Raw genomic sequence first — 19,364 nt, 5'->3', positions numbered from 1 at the left:
TCATTATTTAGCCCGAACACAATTGATGTTTATATATAGACAGTGGCATTTTAAGAACAAATTGCATAAGTTGGAGAAGGGTAAAGCCATAAATATAATTATAGGTTTCGTTTAGTAACCATTTAGGACATGTCATGGAATTTCAAACATACATTAATTATCTTGTTTGTTCCACAAATTTTCATATTTTAAAATTCAGGACATTTTTATCCAAGGAACGTTAAAATCACATGATATGAGTTTTTTAATGGACTTCAAACTTGTAGGACTTTTAAAATCCAACTAGAGCATATCCAAAAATTTTATATAGAGGGGCACTAGCACGACTTGAAGCCACAATCTGATGGTTGTAACTAGGGGTGAAATCGTGTTGGGTTGGGAGACATTCTCAACTCAACCCATATTTTCGAGTTATTTGGGTTGGCAACTCGAATAACCCGAACTTAGTTTCTAACCCAACCCAACCAAAATATGGGTTGAATTGTCGGGTTGTATAGTTTTTTTTTTTCGTTTATAGTTTCTGATGATTATAAAAGTTCAAAATTGTTACATTTAAATTTCAAAGATACATATTCAAAATTTCATACAATAAATTTAAAGTTTATATATCTAATTTATTTTTTTATTAAATTATTATATTAATTCAGGTTGGGTTGGGTTGAACCGAATTTTTCAACCTTCCAACAAAAAAAAAAAAATAATTTTTTTAACCAAATCCAATTCATATTTTAATCTAACGGAACCCAACTCTTATAATATGGTTTGGGTAGTTAGGGCTATTCGGGCTTAACCCATATTCTTACACTTAGTTGTAAGAGGTACAACCACGAACAAATGTTTACATTTATGCATTAATAATGTAATTTAACACTTCAAAATTAATAAAATACACAAACCGATAACGTGAGATCCATGTGCTCCGCTGGTCCCTACATAAATTTGCGGGTGCATGAAACAATATTTACGATTCAAACGATCTCTTAGTTTCTAAAAAAAAGAAATTCTATTTCCTCTCAATTTCTACCGTGAGTTCCGTCTTTTTTAATTAAAGGAATTGAATTTTTAGTCAAATTTGAAAAAACAAACCAAAACAAAATCTTAAAATCTATTTATTTATTTTCAATAGTTTTTAAACTTTTTGGTTGACTTTTTTTATAACATTGGTAAAATAGTAGGAAACAAACAAACAAATTTAGAGCTCTAAAAACAAAAAATTTAGAGTTAGAAAAGGTTATAGGCTTAGTTTCAAAAAAAAAAAATTAAAACCAAATAGTTTTTAAATAATGTGGTTTTAATTAATTGAATTGCATTTTTGTTAATTTATCATCTATATATAATTATATATATTTGGTGAAAAAAAAAGCCTTTAATCGCTATTTGGGTCTTAATTTTTATTTTAATCTTCAAGGTTTTTTTAAAGTTTACATTTCTAATCATTTTGAATGTCATTTCCATTTGATAGTTAGATTTAGAAAATGTTAAATTTGACGTTGAGTTTGAGTTTAGTTTTCATTTAGTCTCCAAAGAATGATGTTTTTACACTTTTACTCGAGCTTTTGTTAATGTTCACTTTGCTTTGTTGGTAAAATGTACATCTTAAAACTAGATGTAATATGAAATAAAACGTAAGACTCAATAGCATGCTTGATATTTCGAATTTCAGTATCACATGAAAATTGTAATATTCAAATGTAGATCCCTAGATTTAACATCCATGGGCTAAAAAATTATTGTCAAGTTTATAAATATTATATATATTATTTTGAGCGATTAGGGAAAGATATGATCGAGGAGTTACAAAGCCCACCAAATCGAAGGCGGTTGATCGAAGATAAGGAGAGTACGCGATCAATTCGGTTTGGAAAAAATCCAAACTAACAAACATTTTGAAAAATTTTAAATGCTTAAACGATCTAAACCAATAGATTGCCTGACTTAATGCCGATTTGTACTCCTTTATGATTGAGGTCAGTTTGAACATTACTAATTAATTAAATCGATCATAGTTGGTTTAGTGTCAATTTGATTAGAAAATCGACTTCAACTAACCGATGCTCACTCCTATGAACTATATTCCTACCTGGCAACAAAATGAATTGTCTAGACACATCGGTCTTTTTGCTTTCAAAAATTAGGTTATAAACCCTTTCTTTTGAACGTTTTTTTTTTTTTTTGCTTCTAATTCTTAGGATCTTTTTAAAATTCGCTCCAAATTTTAAAATCAAGAATTGAAGTATTTTTTTGGAAAGGGTAAAAATGATAGCAAGAAATCATGCACAATCTTTGAAAACAAATATTAAAGCCCTATATTTATAACAATTTCGTTTTCATGTTTATGTTTTGAAAAAGTTTCCCTTCCATTCTTAATTTGGTAGATATCAAAGCTTTTGGTATTTGTAGATAGCACTTTAAGAAGTGATTGATGGAAGAGAACACAGTTTTATGTAATATGATGGACTTAAAAATTGTGGACATGGCTGATGGTTGGACTTAAAAACTTGTCCAAGTGAGTTTTTGTTTTAAACCCACATTAAGAAGGCCTTTATAGGCTTCTTTTCACTTAAGAAACTATGAATGAAATTGGGTAAATGAAAGCATGGATGAATGTCAATTTCATGCACTTAAAAAATGGAGATATAAACAATCAGTTTTGAGAAAAAAGAAAGAACAGAAGTTGTGATGAAGGAATGTTGTTGAATCAAATGTTATTCTTTCATATAGTCTCCGTTTTGTAGCCCAGTTTGTTGTGTGAATGAATTACATCTTTTAAGAAACTAGAAAGCAGCCATGTGGACAATTTTTAAGTCCAATTTTGTGCACTCAAACACCAAAAAAGTATATATCTTATGAACTTATAAGCAAACGGAAATACAATAAGTTTATTCCTCCTTATTCCTTTTTAATCTTTTCTCTTCCCCTCTCAAATTCTCTTTTTTTCAAAATATAAATATATTCCCTTTTCACTTTTTCACAAAAAATATATATTTAATTAATTGTAATTCCCAAATATTTCGTGATTGTCTGTCTATTTGATTGCACGACCCGTTTTTGTTTTGGTTTCCATTATTTTTCTTATTTTGCATTATGTTGATGTATGATGTAATTGACGTTTAACTACATTTCAATAATTTTTTTAATATGTATTTCATTTCGTAAAATTTGAGTAAATTAAAAAAATGGTATACAATTTGTTGTTTATATTATATATATATATATTGAAACTGGAGGAGTAAAATGATATATATAAATTGGAGTTGAATATAAGTGAAAAGGGGAAAATTTGAAAAGAAAATGCAAAAGAAAGTAGATGTCGTTTTGTAGGAACACTTTGATATCTTCGAAGGCGCCCGCCCTTTGTTGTTCGCTTTTTTTTAGTGTTAAAATACACAATAAACGCCGCCGTTATTCACTTCAACAGAGAGCGAACTAGCCGGAAAAAAATGTATACCAACTCCGGCCACATTAACGGCTTTCACGACGGCAGCTCCTCCTCTTCGAGAAGCGTCCTGGAACCGTTCAAAAGGTCGGCCTCGCCGGGGAAGAGGTAGCCGGCCATCCAGTGGCGGCGGAATGAGGGTTTCTGAAGACAAGCAGCCGACACAAGTGGAGGGACCTCCTTGTACTGACTTCGACATGGCTACTTCCAGTCCTACTCCCACGTTGGTATTCACGAAGAAATGATCAAGGTTTGTTTGGTTTTATTGTTTCCTATTTGTGAGAATTGCTAAATGATGCCAATTTCCTGCATTAATTTTTCTCTACTAGAACCGCTGAAACTTTATCTGGCCCCTTCGGGATATCTTTCTAGACTTAGTAATTGATATAGAAACTTTCAAGAAAGACTGACCCATGGACACCATACACTTACTGGGACTTTTATATATAAGAATTCTGAGATGATGTCCTCCCCAGCAAATGACGACAAGAACACCCACTAAGGAGCTGATGGTGAAGGAACTATGGACTGAGCTCTAGTCTAGTGTTTTGGTTTAGGGAAAGAATATAAATGCTGTCAAGATTTGCCTAAATGAAGAGGCTCTTCTCTGTTCATCTGTCCTCAATGGTCTCCTCGATGAAAATACTGTCAAGAAACTTTATCTTAGAAATTTAACACCTTTAAAGCCTTTGAAGACATCACATAAAGTCGGCTTCCTTGTCAGCCATATTCTTTAAATTTAACCGAAACCCAGTTGCCGAAATTGAAAGAAACATGCTTGGAAATATTGGAGAGCTTGGACATGCGATGGTATGAGCTTTTTCATATTAGAACCAGGCCAACACAAGAAAAATCCTTACAGTATCCACATTATTCTTATGGTTGCATCCAAGAGTAGCCTTTCTAAATGTTTTGAGTTCTTTTTAATTAATTTGTGTTAATTATTTAGAATGAATGAACTATATTAGCTAAAAATACACTTAAGTTTAGAAATTCTACTGCAATCGTGTTGTTCTTTCTTTACATTGATATATATTCTGATTGAAATACCTATTTTCAGGATAGTGTACGGACGGAAACATATAGGGCGGCAATCATGCAACATCAGAGTTCTATTGCTGGCAAAGTAATAATTTGTCTTAATGCTATTAAATTTGTTTCTTCGTCATTTGTTTAATGAAATAGTTTTGCTAAAACATGATTTTGGTCCCATTACATTGGACTTGTTCTACTTTAGTCTGTATATTTTCATAGTCCTTATACTTTTGATAGTCTTAAGAACAGTCCCTATTATTAGTTTGTTGTTGATTTTTCTATAAACATCTAGTCTTTATTAGCCTTCCCTCCATGAATTTTGGAATCATATTCACATGATGTTTATTCTTACCAAAATTATTATTGTTATTTAATCAATATTGATGTTTATTAACTTTGAAGAATCTAATTTAGAATTTATTGAAAGTGCATGGACTAATATGGATTGAAGTCCAAAGTACAAAGATCAAAATGGTATTCTAACATGACAGTCTCTTGTCCAATTTTCTTTTGTCTTTTTCCTTTTCTTTTCAGATAAAAGAAATAGAAATTATCATCAATAGTTAAAATTTACAGATGGATAATGAAAAGACATCTTCCTTTAGGAGAAGACCATCCTCCTAAACACAGGAAATTACAATTTCATATTATGAGAAAAAAAAGCTCGACTTTTTTTAAGAACCAAAACATCATGAAAATGCCCCCATGTCCCCAACTGGGAATAATTACATTATGAGATGAATTACAAGGAAGAGCTTGGAACAGAACACCACAAAAAGGTTTGTCCCTTTGGCTAAATCCACGTTTTCACCCCTACTTCAAAAAAAAAACAAAAATAAAGTTTCGTTTCAGATGTCCCAAATAACATTTTATGGCATTTATCCATCAAAGCACCGTGCCACAAAGTGGCTAAAAAATATTGTCATTTGCTCTTTTTTCAAACACTCATGTAACACAAAAAATTCTTAAAATCTATTCTGAAACTTGCTACTGTATAAACACTGAAAGCTTAGTGTCCTTGTTTTCTTTTGCTTCTTTTTCTTTGTGCTTTCTTTCTGTGCTGTTATATTTTCTTTTCTTCCCATTTTTTTTAATGAAGTTGGTTTTTAAAAAAAAATAAAATATGATCGCAGAAAAAATAGATGTATTTGGTCACGATCAGACCTCTGCTTTAATATAGAGTAGAGCAAACAGATTATCGAACTGAATAACATATGCTGATATTTCTTTGATACTATGCCACCCAAAAAGGAAAACAGTCTATAAATAGTAAATTTCAATCTAATCTATGATCTTTGGTCTTTCTCTGCTATTCACGAAGTTTCTTGTCTTTGACTCTTGCACTCACTATGCATTATTTTTTACTCTATCAAAACAGGGTTAAGATACCGGTTTTCATTTGTATAGTTCCTTATACCCATATCTGGATCTGTACTTGGTTTCCTGTTTATTTACTAAAGTCAGTTGAATACAGGTTGTAATGGATGTTGGCTGTGGCACTGGAATTCTCTCCATATTTTGTGCTCAGGCTGGTGCAAGGCGTGAGCTATGCTGTACCTAAATGTGTTTTTTCAAAATTTTTATTGGAAAAACGCAGGTGATCTATTTTGAAATTGTACTTGAACTCTTAGCTTTTCTAATAGTGAGTATTTTCATTTTTTAATATTGGTTGCTGTAGGTCCTAGACATCCCTCTCTTAAATCCAATTCCTTGAAATTCACTCATAAACAGCCTTTTTTAATCGTACATTTCTATAAAAAATTGCTTAGTTATTACTAAACAAAAAGTTTATGCAGTGAAACACAAGGGAGTGCCCATTACTATCAGAACTTGATACATGCTATTATCCAAATTTTGAGCAGAAAATAGGAAAAATCAAGAGTATTTTAAGAAGGGGTGGTGTTAGATCATTCTCCCATTTGTTTTTTTTATTTCTTTTAATAAACAGATTGGGTTGGAGTGGAAAGCCTGGTTTAGGGATTTAGCTTGATGTACCTTTTACTAGTACTAGGAATTTAATCCTGCTGTTTTATTCTGTTTTTAAAACTTTAAAAATTTTAGAAATAAACTTAATTTGTTAATCTGAGATTTGGAGTAAAAATACTTATCACTGTGCAACTTTCTTGAATACACGTTGTTTCTCACTCTTGTCAGGTTTATGCAGTTGATGCAAGTGACATAGCAGTGCAGGTATTGTTCCAGTATGATATTAGTATCTTAGTTATTATTATGGTTGTTATTGAAAGTAAAGACATAGAACAAACACAAATTTACGTGTAAACTCTACTACAGGGAGAAAAACCACGATACTTATATTTCTTATTATTTTCTTATATAATAAAGGTACAAAGGGGGAAGTATTTATAGGCAAAATGAGCCTTATTAAAATAATAAAAAATTAGGCAAAGTAAATCTTAACTAACCTTGGGCTTTCAACATGACCTAACCCACTATTTCTAACACTATTTCTAACAGTAGTAAATAGTATACTGTTGAGCTTTAAACACTTGTGTGTTTCTAGATATCACTTTCTTGATTCTTGTTACCTGAAAATTCTTTTTGTAATATACCTCACCCATGTTTTGCTTTATTCGTAATCACCACTTCTTGCATTACCTTACGCTAAGCCCTTTTATCTTGGACATTTTTTTGTATGTTCTTTTAATTTTCTCAATGAAAGCTTGGTTTCTTACCCCCCCCCTCCAAAAAAAAAAAAAAAAGAAAAAGAAAAGAGGAAAATTGTTCTTACCAATTTTTCTTTTAGTGGTTTAGTATCAATTGCAATCCTACTGGATTAAACCATAGCCTCATCTCGTCATTACTATTAAAAAGAATCTTACATATTGATGCATTTTGTTTCATTCTTAGTTATCAGTGTGTGCTCCACCTGCAATTGTTATAAATATTAATTTATAAACGTATTTTCATTAAAGATCCTACTTAGACATCTATGAATCATGATAAAAGCAGAATTTGTGCTTTGGGTCTGAGTTGATTTTGCTTTTCTTTGCAGGCCTCAGAAGTTGTTAAGGCTAACAATTTATCGACACAATCATTGTATTGCACAGTAGAGTTGAGGTGAGCTCTTTTAGTTGCAATGGTCTTTGTCTTATTGATCTGTTTAAAATGTTTCCATTATTTGAAGAGTATATTAATGATTCGAGTCGTTTCTGGTGACCTTTTTTAAGGATACAAAACTTTCCATTAAGGAAATTAAAGAGATTAATGCTTAAAATACACAATATTAAGTAAACAAATGAAGACAAAGATCCTCAGGACAAATAGAAGACAACAAATCTAGTAAGGTAAATGTACAAGACTAATAAGACCCCTTTTTTCCCCATGAGAAGAATTAGAAGACTTTTAGAAAGTTCAAATGAAGCATTGACTCCTTGCTTTGGTTGCCATTGCCTTTTTCAATTTTCAAGTTGGTTAAAGAAATGTCTCTATTCTAAGTTATTGGGAATCGTGTAAATCAGCCAATCTTCATCTAAATAGTTAAACTCTGAAAGTGATCTCTCTAAATTTACAATTATAGTTTCTGTTCCTATTGGCATCACAAGTACATGAAGTTTTTCATTTTTTCCCCCTTTTTCCTTTTAGTAAAAGGAAAGAGAGTTTTAATATTAGTTAATACAACATTAGGTTATTAGTATAGTACTTAGTTATTGCCGAGTTGAGTACATCTCAACTAGTTAAGACATTTACTAACAAAACATTAGAGGCTTAAATCCCCACCTATACATTTTTTTAATGCAATTGGTATCAAATCCCCACTCCCTAAACCATCATGGGTTGACCTAGTGAAAAGGGAGACATAGTCTCAATATCTAACTAAGAGGGCGTGGGTTCAATCTATGGTGACCACCTACCTGAGAATTAATTTCCTACGAGTTTCCTTGACGTTCAAATATTGTCAGGTGGGTTGTCCCGTGAGATTAGTCAAGGTGCGCGTAAGCTTGTTCGGACACTCACGGATATATATAAAAAAACAAAATCTCCACCCCCTAAAACCCCATGCATGTTGATAACACATACATCATTTAGCTGTTATAATTAATTATTTAATAGTTTTGATTAATTTGTTAATAAATATCAGTAGCAGTTGCATTGTTGACTTTTTTCTCCTAAAATCATGCAGGATGTTCAAATTGATGAGGGTGTGGATGTTATCATTTCTGAGTGGATGGGATATATGCTTTTATACGAGGTGATTATGTTTAGTGACTTGTAAAGCTGGAAATAACTACCTTATCAGCATGTTTACACTGATGCTTTTAAGGAAAGAACCATTTTTACTTTATGCTCTTTATTGAATAGTGGAGTTTTTGCTATTGCAGAGCATGCTTGGAAGTATAATTTACGCTAGAGATCGGTGGTTAAAACGTGAAGGCCTGATACTACCATCAAATGCAACAGTATCTTGCTTTTCTTATATTTTCTTCAGTTTTTATCTGTTGTGTAACACTGGTGGCAAATTTTCTCCCTTTGTGGCTTTTACTTTCATTGAGTTATACTATGTGTTAGAAATAGTGAACTTGGGTAATTGTTGAAAGCCTAAGGGTAGTTGAGATTTACTTTGCTCTAATTTTTTATTATTTTAATTAGACTCGTGTTGCCTATAAATATTTTCCCCTTTGTACCTTTATTATCATAAGAAAATAATAAGAAATATCAACATCGTGGTTTTTCTCCCTGTACTAGGGTTTCCACTTAAATTTGTATTTGTTCTACATCTCTACTTTCAATATGGTATTAGAGCGTGATATCGAAAAAACCCTAGACAATCAAACACTTAATGGAACCCTAGCAGAAGGGATAGCCATTGAATCAGTGTAGCTGTCGCTGCCGCAGTTGATGTTCGGATTAGCGTCGCCGTGGATGAGTGGTTTCGGCGTCTTTAGAACCCATAGGCTAGCCTTCTTACCCAGTCGCAAAGTGTTAGACCAGCAGCCTTTAGCTGCATAGGTCTCTCACGCACCGTGAATTCAGATTCCCTCATACTCGTTGCCTGGCCCTCACGCATTGTCGTCTACACCTACACCTTCATTATTTGCGCTGCAAACCCTAGTGGCTGCTCCGAGATTGGAAATCCAGCCCACTCAACCTTTGAGGTAGGTGAGTCCTCAACGCAGTTAATGGCCCATGGGAGGTTCATCTCTCGGAATTGCTCAACATTAGCTGGACATGCTACGACAACATATTGCAGCGATTGAGGCAACGCCAGGGGCTCCGTCCAATAACCATTTGACCCCACTGGTGTATTTTGAAAATTTGGTAACCTCGCTCTATGCTTTGTTCTCTTCTCATGTGTCTAATCCAGTGGCACAATCTACAAGATATTTTCTAGGTGAGAAATTGAATGGTCAAAACTATTTTTCGTGGTCCCAGTCTATTAAAACGATCTTGGAGGGCACCACAAGTTTGGTTTCTTGACCTGGGAGATACCTAGTTCTATATCTATATTGGGAGACCCTCAGGAACGATACTGGAAATGGGAGGACTCTTATTCTCCACATTAATCGATAGTATGGAACCATGGATTGGCAAGCCTTTATTGTATGCTGCAACTGTTAACGACATTTGGATATGGCTCAACAATTGTACTCCAAACGTCAGAATGACTCTCGTTTATACCCTCTTCAAAAATAAGTTCATGAATGCAAATAGGGGACACTGGATGTGACATTCTTCTTCAACAAACTTTTTCTTGCTGGCAGAAAATGGACCAATGTAGAGAAATTGTCTAGAATTGTCCTAGCGATGGCAATATATACTCTAGGATCGAGGAGGTTGACAGGATATATGTTTTTCTTGCAGGTCTTTTCGATATTGTTCACGAACGTATACTAAGCTAAGACCTATACCCTCCTTGATGGAGGTTTGTTGTGAGGTTTTCCTTGAGGAAGATGGTATCAGTGCTATGAGTAGTCTGACAAACCCGATATTGATTCCACTGCCTTCTGTGCGAGGTCCCTTAGTCATGACAATGATAAGCACAGTGGAAAACCAATCCCTGTCTGTGAACACTGCAAGAAATAGTGGCATACCAAGGAGCAATGTTGGAACTACATGATCGTTTGTCCTCTAGGAGATAAGAAACGCCCTTTCAACGACAAACAAAACATGGGGCGAGCTTAGGTGAGTGACTCTGCTAGCCCTTCTCAGCTACCTGGGATCCTAGTCCGACTACACTAGGGAGCTATTGCCTAGTCAATTATACCTCAGTCCTTCAGTCTTATTAGTGTTGATGGAAGAATCCCTGGACTCTGAGCTCTGGCGCCACTGATCATGGAACTAGATCCTTAGAACATCTTGTGTCTTATATTCTATGGGCTGGCAATGTGAAGATACAGATAGTAGATGGTTCCTTGGCTCCCATTGTCGGAAGGGTTGGTTTTTCCTTTTGAAGGATTGACTTTACATAGTGTGTTGCATGTGCCCCAAATTTCCTATAATCTACTGTCTATAAGTAAGCCTACTCGTGAATTAAATTGCAAAGCGATATTCTTACCTGATTCTGTTTCGTTTCAGGACTTGAGTTCGGGAGGATGATTGGCACTGCTCGACACAGTAGGGGACTCTACCTGCTTAATAACACCTTCTCTAGTAGCATTTCTAGAACTAGTCTTTTATCTTCATATTTTACTATTTTAGAAAAAGATTGTATATTGTGGTAGTTTCGTTTAGGCCACCCCAACTTTCAATATATGAAATATTTATTTCCTCATCTTTTTTCTGAAGTTGATATTTCTACCCCGTCTTATGATGTGTGTATTTGAGCTAAACAACATCAAGTCTCCTTCCCTCACAACCATATAAGCCAACTCAACCTTTCATTCTTGTCCATAGTGATGTTTGAAGACCGTCCAAGTTCACTACCTCCTCTGATAAATGGTGGTTTGTTACCTTCGTTGATGACCGCACCCGCCTTACTTGGGTTTTCCTCATCTTCGACTAATCTGAAGTCATATCCACATTCCAAAACTTCTATCACACCGTAGAAACACAATCCAATGCAAAGATTGCAATCCTAAGCAGTAATAATGCTCACGAGTTTCAAAACCACACACTTAATGAGTTCTTGTCCTCTAAGGGAATTGTCCACCAGAGTTCTTGTGCTTACATCCCCAACAAAATGGGGTTGCTGAGAGAAAGAACCATCACCTTTTGGAAGTTGCCGTTCACTTATGTTGTTCCTTCCTACCTCTCTATGAGGCGATGTACTTCCTGTAGCTGATCTCATCACCAAATGCCTTCTCGTATCCTACACCTCCAAAACCCCCTTAGAGTGTCTCAAAGAATTCTATCCTCAACTTGTCTCATTTCTAATGTTCCCCTTTCCTTCGGGTGTTCGGTGCTCAACCTATGTTTATAGCCATGGTCCTAACCAATCTAACTCACTCCTCAGGCTCAGGCTTGTGTGTTTGTTAGATACTTTCTGTCCAACGAGACTCTAAATGCTTTTGCCTATCCTCACGTAAATACTTTGTCTCCATGGATGTCACCTTTCTTGAGGATCGTCCCTTCTATCTCGTTAGCCTACTTTAGGGGGAGAGTGTGAGTGAAGAGTCTAACTATGTAGTTTCCTTGTAGTCTACTTATCCCTCTCTCTGGTTACCTTACCTGCCCAAATTCTCACATTACAATCCTACCTACAAACCAAGTTCCCTGGAAAATCTACTATAGGAGGAATCTTAGAAAGGAAGTTGGGTCTTTTGCTGTTCAACTGACTCCGGTCCAAGATTCTGAACCTTTATGAGATCAAGTTGTGACTAATTCCATTGACTCACATATAAATAACAAAATGAGTGAGAATGACAAGCCTGAGACGAATTCCACTAATGCACATACCGACAGTAAGGTGGGTGAGAATGACGGGTCTGCAAATAACGGGTTCGAAACAACTATCCTTGAAGATATGGTTGAGAAGGGCAGTACTGATGAGGTCATTACAAATAGAGAGGTCAGGGTGGATGAGAATGAGGTTGTTGCATAATCTACTGAAAATGAAACCAAGTAGGACCATTCAGGAAACATAAGTATGATCCTCCTTTGGATCTTCCTTTTGTAATGAGGAAAGGTATCGGTTCTGTACAAACAACACTCCATTTCTAACTATGTTTCGTACGAGAACCTCTCACCTCAGTTCAGAGACTTTACTGCTAGCCTTGACTCTACTATGATACCCAAGAATATCCACCTTGCCTTAGATTGTCCTGAGTGGAAGATTGCTGTCATGGAAGAAATGAGAACCTTGTAAAAGAACAAGACCTTGTATCTTTGCAACTCCCAAGGGACACAAGACTGTGGGATGTAAATGGGTGTTTGCACTCAAGTACAGAGCATATGGTATCCTTGACAGACATAAGGTCAGGTTAGTTGCAAAAGGGTTCATTGAGACTCATGGGATTGACTATTCTGAGACATTTTCACCTATTGCAAAGTTGAACACTGTTAGAGTTTTGTTGTCAGTTCCTATAAATAAAGACTAGCCCCTATATCAACTTGATGTTAAGAAGGCATTCTTGAATGTAAATTTAGAGGAGGAACTGTATATAATTCCTCCTCCAAGATTAGAAGCTCAGTTTGATAATCATGTTTACAAGCTTCGAAAGTCTTTGTATGGGTTGAAACAGTCACCGAGAGCTTGGTTTCATAGACTTACTACTTTTGTCAAGTCTCAAGGATACTACTTTCATAAATTATAGTGTTGATTGTCTATGTTGATGACATTTTGCTATTTGGGGATGACACCTTTGAGATCATCCAACCAAAAAAGAAGATGGGAGATGAGTTTGAAATTAAAGACTTGGGGAATCTGAGGTGCTTCCTTGGATGGAGGTTGCTAAGTCCAGATAAAGAATCTCTGTGTCCCAGATAAAGTACTCCATTGATTTATTAGCTGAAACAGGTATGGTGGGATGCTATCCTACTGATATGCTTGTTGAGTTTAATGCCAAACTTGGAAATTCGGGTGATAGGATTCCTGTTGACAAAGAGTAATATCAGTGCCTTGTGGGAAAACTTATTTACTTGTCTCACTCTGGGCCTGCCATTCCTTATGGTATGAGTACTATCAGTCAGTTCATTTAGATGGAGACAGTTAACAGAATTCTGAGATATTTAAAAGCAACTCCCAATAAAGGGTTGAGGTCTTTTCAACATTTATGTCCCAACTTGAGGAGGAGTATTAGGAAGTGGGCTTGGATCATGTTGAAGGCCCAAGGGTAGTTGAAATTTATTTTGTCCTAATTTTTTATTATTTTAATTAGGCTTGTGTTGCCTATAAATATTTTCCCCTTTGTATCTTTATTATCATAAGAAAAAAAAGAAATATCAGCATTGTGGTTTTTCTCGCTGTACTAAGATTTCCACGTAAATTTATGTGTGTTTTACATTTCTACTTTCAATACCATGAGACATGTCTTATAGTATCACTCTATCAGCATCTATATTACCTATTTTTCTGTAGAATCTCGTAGTGGTTTGGGTGCTTCATTTTGTAATGAGAAATGGAACATTCATCTAGAAAGATGCAAGCTGTGAAAAGAAAAGCTAGAGCTATTGAAGTGGCAAAACTTCAAATGATCAGCACAGCACACCTGTGCAAAATGAAAAAAACTATGCGAAAGGATTCCTCCTGCATGTATAACTTGTCTATCAGCATATATATATATATATATATATATATATATATATATATATATTCCTGTAAAAAAAGGGGAAAATGAGAAATGGAACTTTAATAGAAAAAGATGAAAGCAATTGATACGACAGCAAGAGCTATCAAAGTGAGAAAATTTAAATAATCAGCGTAATGTGCAAAATGAAGGAATAGTGCTAAAACTTTGGGTAACTGGATGTTGAGAATCAAAGCTTGTTTTATGTTGTGCTTGTGTGTGTGTGTGCATGTGCTTTCTTTAAAAGGCTTGAGTTGCTTGGCAGATACAGTTCTGATTATATCTATCTTGCTTGCAGTTGTACATGGCACCTGTTACTCACAGTGATAGATACAGTGCGAGCATTGATTTCTGGCGCAGTGATATGGAATTGATAGTAAGGATCTTTATTTTTATTATTAATTTTTTTTAGAAAGGAATAGGTACATGTTGAACTTGAAAACAAAAATAATCTAAAAATCCATAATATTCAATAAACTAACTCAAAGAAATCTAAACTCTAACCTATTTCCTACTGAACGATTCAATCGATTCATAGACTTATCAGCACCTCATCTCTATTTTTTTCAATTACTTACTATTTTTCGTTAGAAACCAAACTCTCTTTGAAAAAGTTATAAAAACAAGAGGAGACGTTTATTTATTTATTTTGTACTGAAGCTCATTTTTGTTCAGTGGTTTGGGTCTTGTATGTTCAGTTAAAATATGTATCATATAGTCGGATCAAGTGATGAGGAGATCAATTTTGATCAAGGTGGTTTTGGCTTAAGTTTTTGTATCCTTTTTTTTTTTTTTTTTTTCATTTTTCTCAGTAAAAGTTGTTTCTAAAAAACACTTTTCTTTGTAGTGATGTACATATGTCCATTATTTGTAAGATGTAATAATATATACACGGATTCACAAATTTTCATTTTAGACAAGCTTGAGAAAGTAAGAATGTCCAAATTCATGTGCTTTTGTTGACAAAAAGAGGGTCTGTAGTTCTATAAATTCTAGATCCAAGGTTGAGGAAGAATCATATGTAAATCTTTTATAAAATGATTGTTTCCTTTCTTAAAGTTCTCTCTTTTGTTTAGTTTTTCCCCTTCATTCTTTCACGAGAATTTAAGCAAAACTACCACGTGTTTTCTCTTCCTGAATAAACATCCTACACATTTTCAACATCTATTTAATTTGATCTCTAGTTCATCATGGGAAATAGTAAATCCGTTGTTCTCTTTGGCTTCAAATTCAAAATGTTATTTACATGCACATAATATTTTTGTATATTCTTTTATATGAGCTCCAAATTTTTGTTTTGTTCTTTGGAGATCTCGTTTTATTTTCATACTAAAAGAGCACGGGAGACCTGTTGTTTATAACTATTTCAGTTACAATCCATATAGAACTGTGCATTTATAAATTACCCATTTCTTTGGCATGTAGTAGATCTAAAGGAGGAAGTGTTTCTGCTATTTGTTCCGTGTTGTGTTGATAAATTTTGTTGCTTGATAATCAGTATATAAACTTAACTCTCTTTCTTTCTCTTTTAACTCCCTTTTCTTTCTCCCTCCGGTGCTGGGGGGAGTTGGTTGCAGTGTCAGCAATGTTCCATTAGCAAAACAGTGCGCTTTTGAAGAGCCATCGATTGAACAATATCAGGAGAGAATGTTTTGACATGGCCGAAATGGTGAGGACTCCAAGTTTCCTTCTGTTTAGGTTTGATTATGGTAGTGATATATAATTAAATTTGCCCTCAACCACTGGTTTAAGCTTTTGGGTGATTTGGTGGTTTAATAGATTATATCAATGGTTAATCACAGTTTCCAACCATGAAAAGGCAAATAGGTGCTTGTGATGGATTAACCACCCAATGGCATAGAAGCAATTTAGGAAAGATTGCATCTCCTCATTAATATTATTTTCAATAGTCCAGCTAATGATGGAAAGAGCATGGATCAACTTGACTAAAACCTTACTATGAGAACTTTAGTGTAAAAGCAAAGCGATAGAACAACTTTTGATAGTGAAAGAACTACTAGTTGATTCCTTACTGGCAGACTTAGAGTAATTAAAAATGTTCACCTTTACAGGTAAAACATATGACTGCTATACAGTTTCAATCAGCGAGCTTGAGTCTGTCACAAAAAGTTACAAGTTCAAGTCAATGATGCGAGTAATGTCTCTCTGACCATTCTTTGCTGTCTTGTGTGTTCACGTACATTCACACATGAACTTCTTAGTTTTGTCATATGATATGAAGTCACTGTAGAGAATCCTTATAGCCTCTTGCTTTCTATGTTGTTTACGTAGAATGTGGAGTGTGATTGATGGCGTGCATTAAGTTGGACCATATGGATATGTTTTAATCATCTTCACTATTTATCGTTTGTGCCTTCTTAGGGTCCAAATAATCCTTTTATCATGTCATGGATCCATTTTATGCTTGTTATGGGTAGTTTTCCTGTTGATATATTGTTCTTCGATTTTCAATTTTGTGCCTGTGCCATTAAGAACTCTTCTTAATTTCCAGCTCCCTTGCATGGTTTTGCATTCTGGTTTGACGTGGAGTTTTATGGGCCTGGTACTGCCATGCATGGTCTAATTCCATCAAATCCTGATGATAATCAAGTGAATGATGGCAGCCAGAGGAAGAAGCGTGCAAATCCCAATGACGCACTCGTACTGTCCACTGCACCTGAGGACCCTCCAACCCATTGGCAACAGGTCCATTATAACGAATAATAACAATTTTTTAAAACAAAGTTAATTATAACAATACTATTATAACACAATATTTGAGGGAGAATTATTGTAAGTGTCAAGCTTGTTAAAAATATTTACAAATATAGCAAAATTTTAGATTTTATCAATGATAGACGTGTATACTTCTATTGGTGCCATTGAGATAGAAGTCTTCGTTTTGTTATATTTGAAAATGACTCATATTTTAAATTCTTCTGTAATCTTCAGTGCAAGACTGAAGTTGTTTCTCCCATTTATGATTCTTTTTTTCTGAATAGAAAACAAGATAAATTAAAATAAAGAATATTAAGAAAAGTAGGGTCGAAAAATCTTTAGCCATACAAATATAAAATTAAATATTGAAATTAATTTTTCCATCTTGTGTACGTAGATACAAAAGTAAAACCAAGATCTAGAAATCAAACATATTTTTGTACTAGAATTGTTTGTCTGTGTCTGTCCGCGTCTGTATGTGTTGACACTGCTTGACTATTTTTTCTTGACTAAAGTCCACTTTTCACATCCTTAAAACTATATGGTATTAACATGATAAATGAGTGCTTGGGGAAAGCGGTGAAGTGTGTGGAGATCCTTGTTTGCTCAAAGCTTACACAGATAGTCATTATTTAGCTCGAATCATGTTGTCTTAATCTTATAGTTTAATTCCCCTTTGGTCAGCAGAATATCTGATTTCTTTTGCAGACCATAGTCTATTTCTATGACCCATTAGAGGTTGAACAAGACCAACTAATTGAAGGTTCTGTTACTCTATCACAAAGCAGAGAAAACCGTCGGTTCATGAATATTCGCCTCGAATACGTGTGAGTTATATTTTGTACATTTTCTCAGTCACTGCTTTGATTTAGGCATCTCATTTGGTTTTCATATTTGATCTTGTAGTTCTGGTGGCGGTCCTTTGTGAAAGAGTCGGTGATGAGGTGATTTCTATTCTTTGCTTTATTTCATGATGTGAAGTCCCCATTAACTCTTCTCAAGGCTTAACCTTCCTGAAACGGTAACATTCCGAAAACTGTAGGAACTATTATTAAACTAACATTTATAGAAATTGAAGCGTCTTGAAGCCGGCTGGTTTGGTTGATTGCATACCAAAAGCCTAAAAGACAGTTGACTCTTGATCGTGTTTGTGCTTTGCGATTGCTTGATTGGCCTTCTTCACATTGTCATCTCTCCTTTGGGAAAGATATGTAGGCTGAGATTGATTGATACAACTCCATGAAGAATTCTTTTATTGTAATGTTACTCTACTTTGAGATTACAACTAATAGGACTTAGCCTTTTGATTATTATGATTCAATTTTTCCGTTGTGTAAAAGTAGAACACCCAAACTAGAAGTGTGATGGCTTCCCTCTCATCTCTTCATGACTCTCAATACCTTCATCCTTCTTGTACTAACATTTTAATGCCTTAATTATGAACTGTTATATGATAGTTGAAACCAATGAAGTATTAATTTGTGAACTTTTTTTTCGTATTCATTTCTTCCATATCCAATCTTACACGTCCTCTTGTTCTAGGAGCTCGAGATGTTTCATTTCAATAGGAAAAGGAAAGAATTATCTTTTTGTTTGACTTTAACATGTGCAGAGGATTCGAACGGCTTAACTGATTGAGTCATGCACACTCAAATGTTATAAGAGGGTGTCTCATATGTGATTACTCCAAGTACAAATACAAGACAGTCACAAATATTAAAAAAAAATGTAAAGCTAATATTTACTCTCTTATCTTCTAGCTTGTTTCTCTTGCTTATTATATGTGCAGTTGCATACGTAGTTAAATTAGTTTGGATTTTATTATATGTTGTTGGGTTGGTACTGGTGGTGTTAAAAAGCATCCATACCATCTTTTCAGTCTATGATTGAGTTTATTTTCAACTGCTAAAAGTACAAATGGACATAAATGTGTGGGATATGATTGGTTTGTATATTGAATTTGGGGGACAAAAAGTGGATTGATAGAATGGTCGTATGCGATACCAAAAATTTGCCTTTTCTTCTTCACCTATTTTATCTTTTGAACCATCTTTCAAAGTTATTTCAGCATCACAAAATCACTTATTTATTTTATTTTGTTAAACATCGCTTTTCTTTTTGAAGGATTTGGTAGCAAAGTGATTTGGTTGAAATGATTGAATGAGAATTAGTTTAAAAAATATCTATGCGGTTCATTTTTAAACCAATAATAATGAACTATTATTACAGTAAAAGATAAAATTTATTACACTTCATTTTCTTTATGAAATAAAAATATTTTGTTAAATGTTCTATTCTTTATCCTTTTTCGTAATAATAATAATAATGTATACTTTTATTTTAATTTGAATTTAAATAATTTAAAAAACAGAACTCACAAGTTTTTGTTCTAAACTCTTTGAGGATTTAATTGTTGTTGAGTTCAGTATGGTTAATGAAATTATAGCCTCATGTCATCTTTTAGTTGCTAAACAAAAATGAATACTCTGCGT

At 34.2% G+C, this 19,364-nt stretch overlaps 2 protein-coding genes across 2 annotated transcripts; both read left to right on the top strand.

Annotated features, from left to right (window-relative positions):
• Positions 1 to 3,267: 3,267 nt before the first annotated feature.
• On the top strand, positions 3,268 to 15,785 carry LOC116406027 (probable protein arginine N-methyltransferase 6). Its single transcript, XM_031889723.1, is given in 10 exon segments — positions 3,268 to 3,686; positions 4,497 to 4,562; positions 5,946 to 6,013; positions 6,625 to 6,661; positions 7,485 to 7,512; positions 7,515 to 7,549; positions 8,613 to 8,681; positions 8,812 to 8,889; positions 14,453 to 14,530; positions 15,732 to 15,785. Coding segments are annotated over 10 exon segments (507 nt in total). The 5' UTR covers positions 3,268 to 3,677; the 3' UTR covers positions 15,771 to 15,785.
• An 860-nt stretch (positions 15,786 to 16,645) lies between these two features.
• On the top strand, positions 16,646 to 18,361 carry LOC116406028 (probable protein arginine N-methyltransferase 6). Its single transcript, XM_031889724.1, has 3 exons — positions 16,646 to 16,860; positions 17,581 to 17,699; positions 17,779 to 18,361. Exons 1-3 carry the CDS (start codon positions 16,726 to 16,728, stop codon positions 17,798 to 17,800), a joined length of 276 nt encoding a protein of 91 aa, XP_031745584.1. The 5' UTR covers positions 16,646 to 16,725; the 3' UTR covers positions 17,801 to 18,361.
• Positions 18,362 to 19,364: the final 1,003 nt, after the last annotated feature.

This window comes from Cucumis sativus, unplaced genomic scaffold (genome assembly GCF_000004075.3).
Source record: "Cucumis sativus cultivar 9930 unplaced genomic scaffold, Cucumber_9930_V3 scaffold54, whole genome shotgun sequence".
Lineage (NCBI taxonomy): Eukaryota > Viridiplantae > Streptophyta > Magnoliopsida > Cucurbitales > Cucurbitaceae > Cucumis > Cucumis sativus.
The sequence above is the reverse complement of the archived record's forward strand: the minus strand, read 5'-3'. Positions and strand labels throughout refer to the sequence as shown.

Excerpts from the sequence above, each read along its gene's own strand:
- LOC116406028 (XM_031889724.1), top strand. The coding sequence starts at position 16,726 with ATGCATGGTCTAATTCCATCAAATCCTGATGATAATCAAGTGAATGAT. Across the intron at positions 16,861-17,580 it reads CTCCAACCCATTGGCAACAG|ACCATAGTCTATTTCTATGA; the intron begins GTCCATTATAAC and ends TTTCTTTTGCAG. Across the intron at positions 17,700-17,778 it reads AATATTCGCCTCGAATACGT|TTCTGGTGGCGGTCCTTTGT; the intron begins GTGAGTTATATT and ends TTGATCTTGTAG.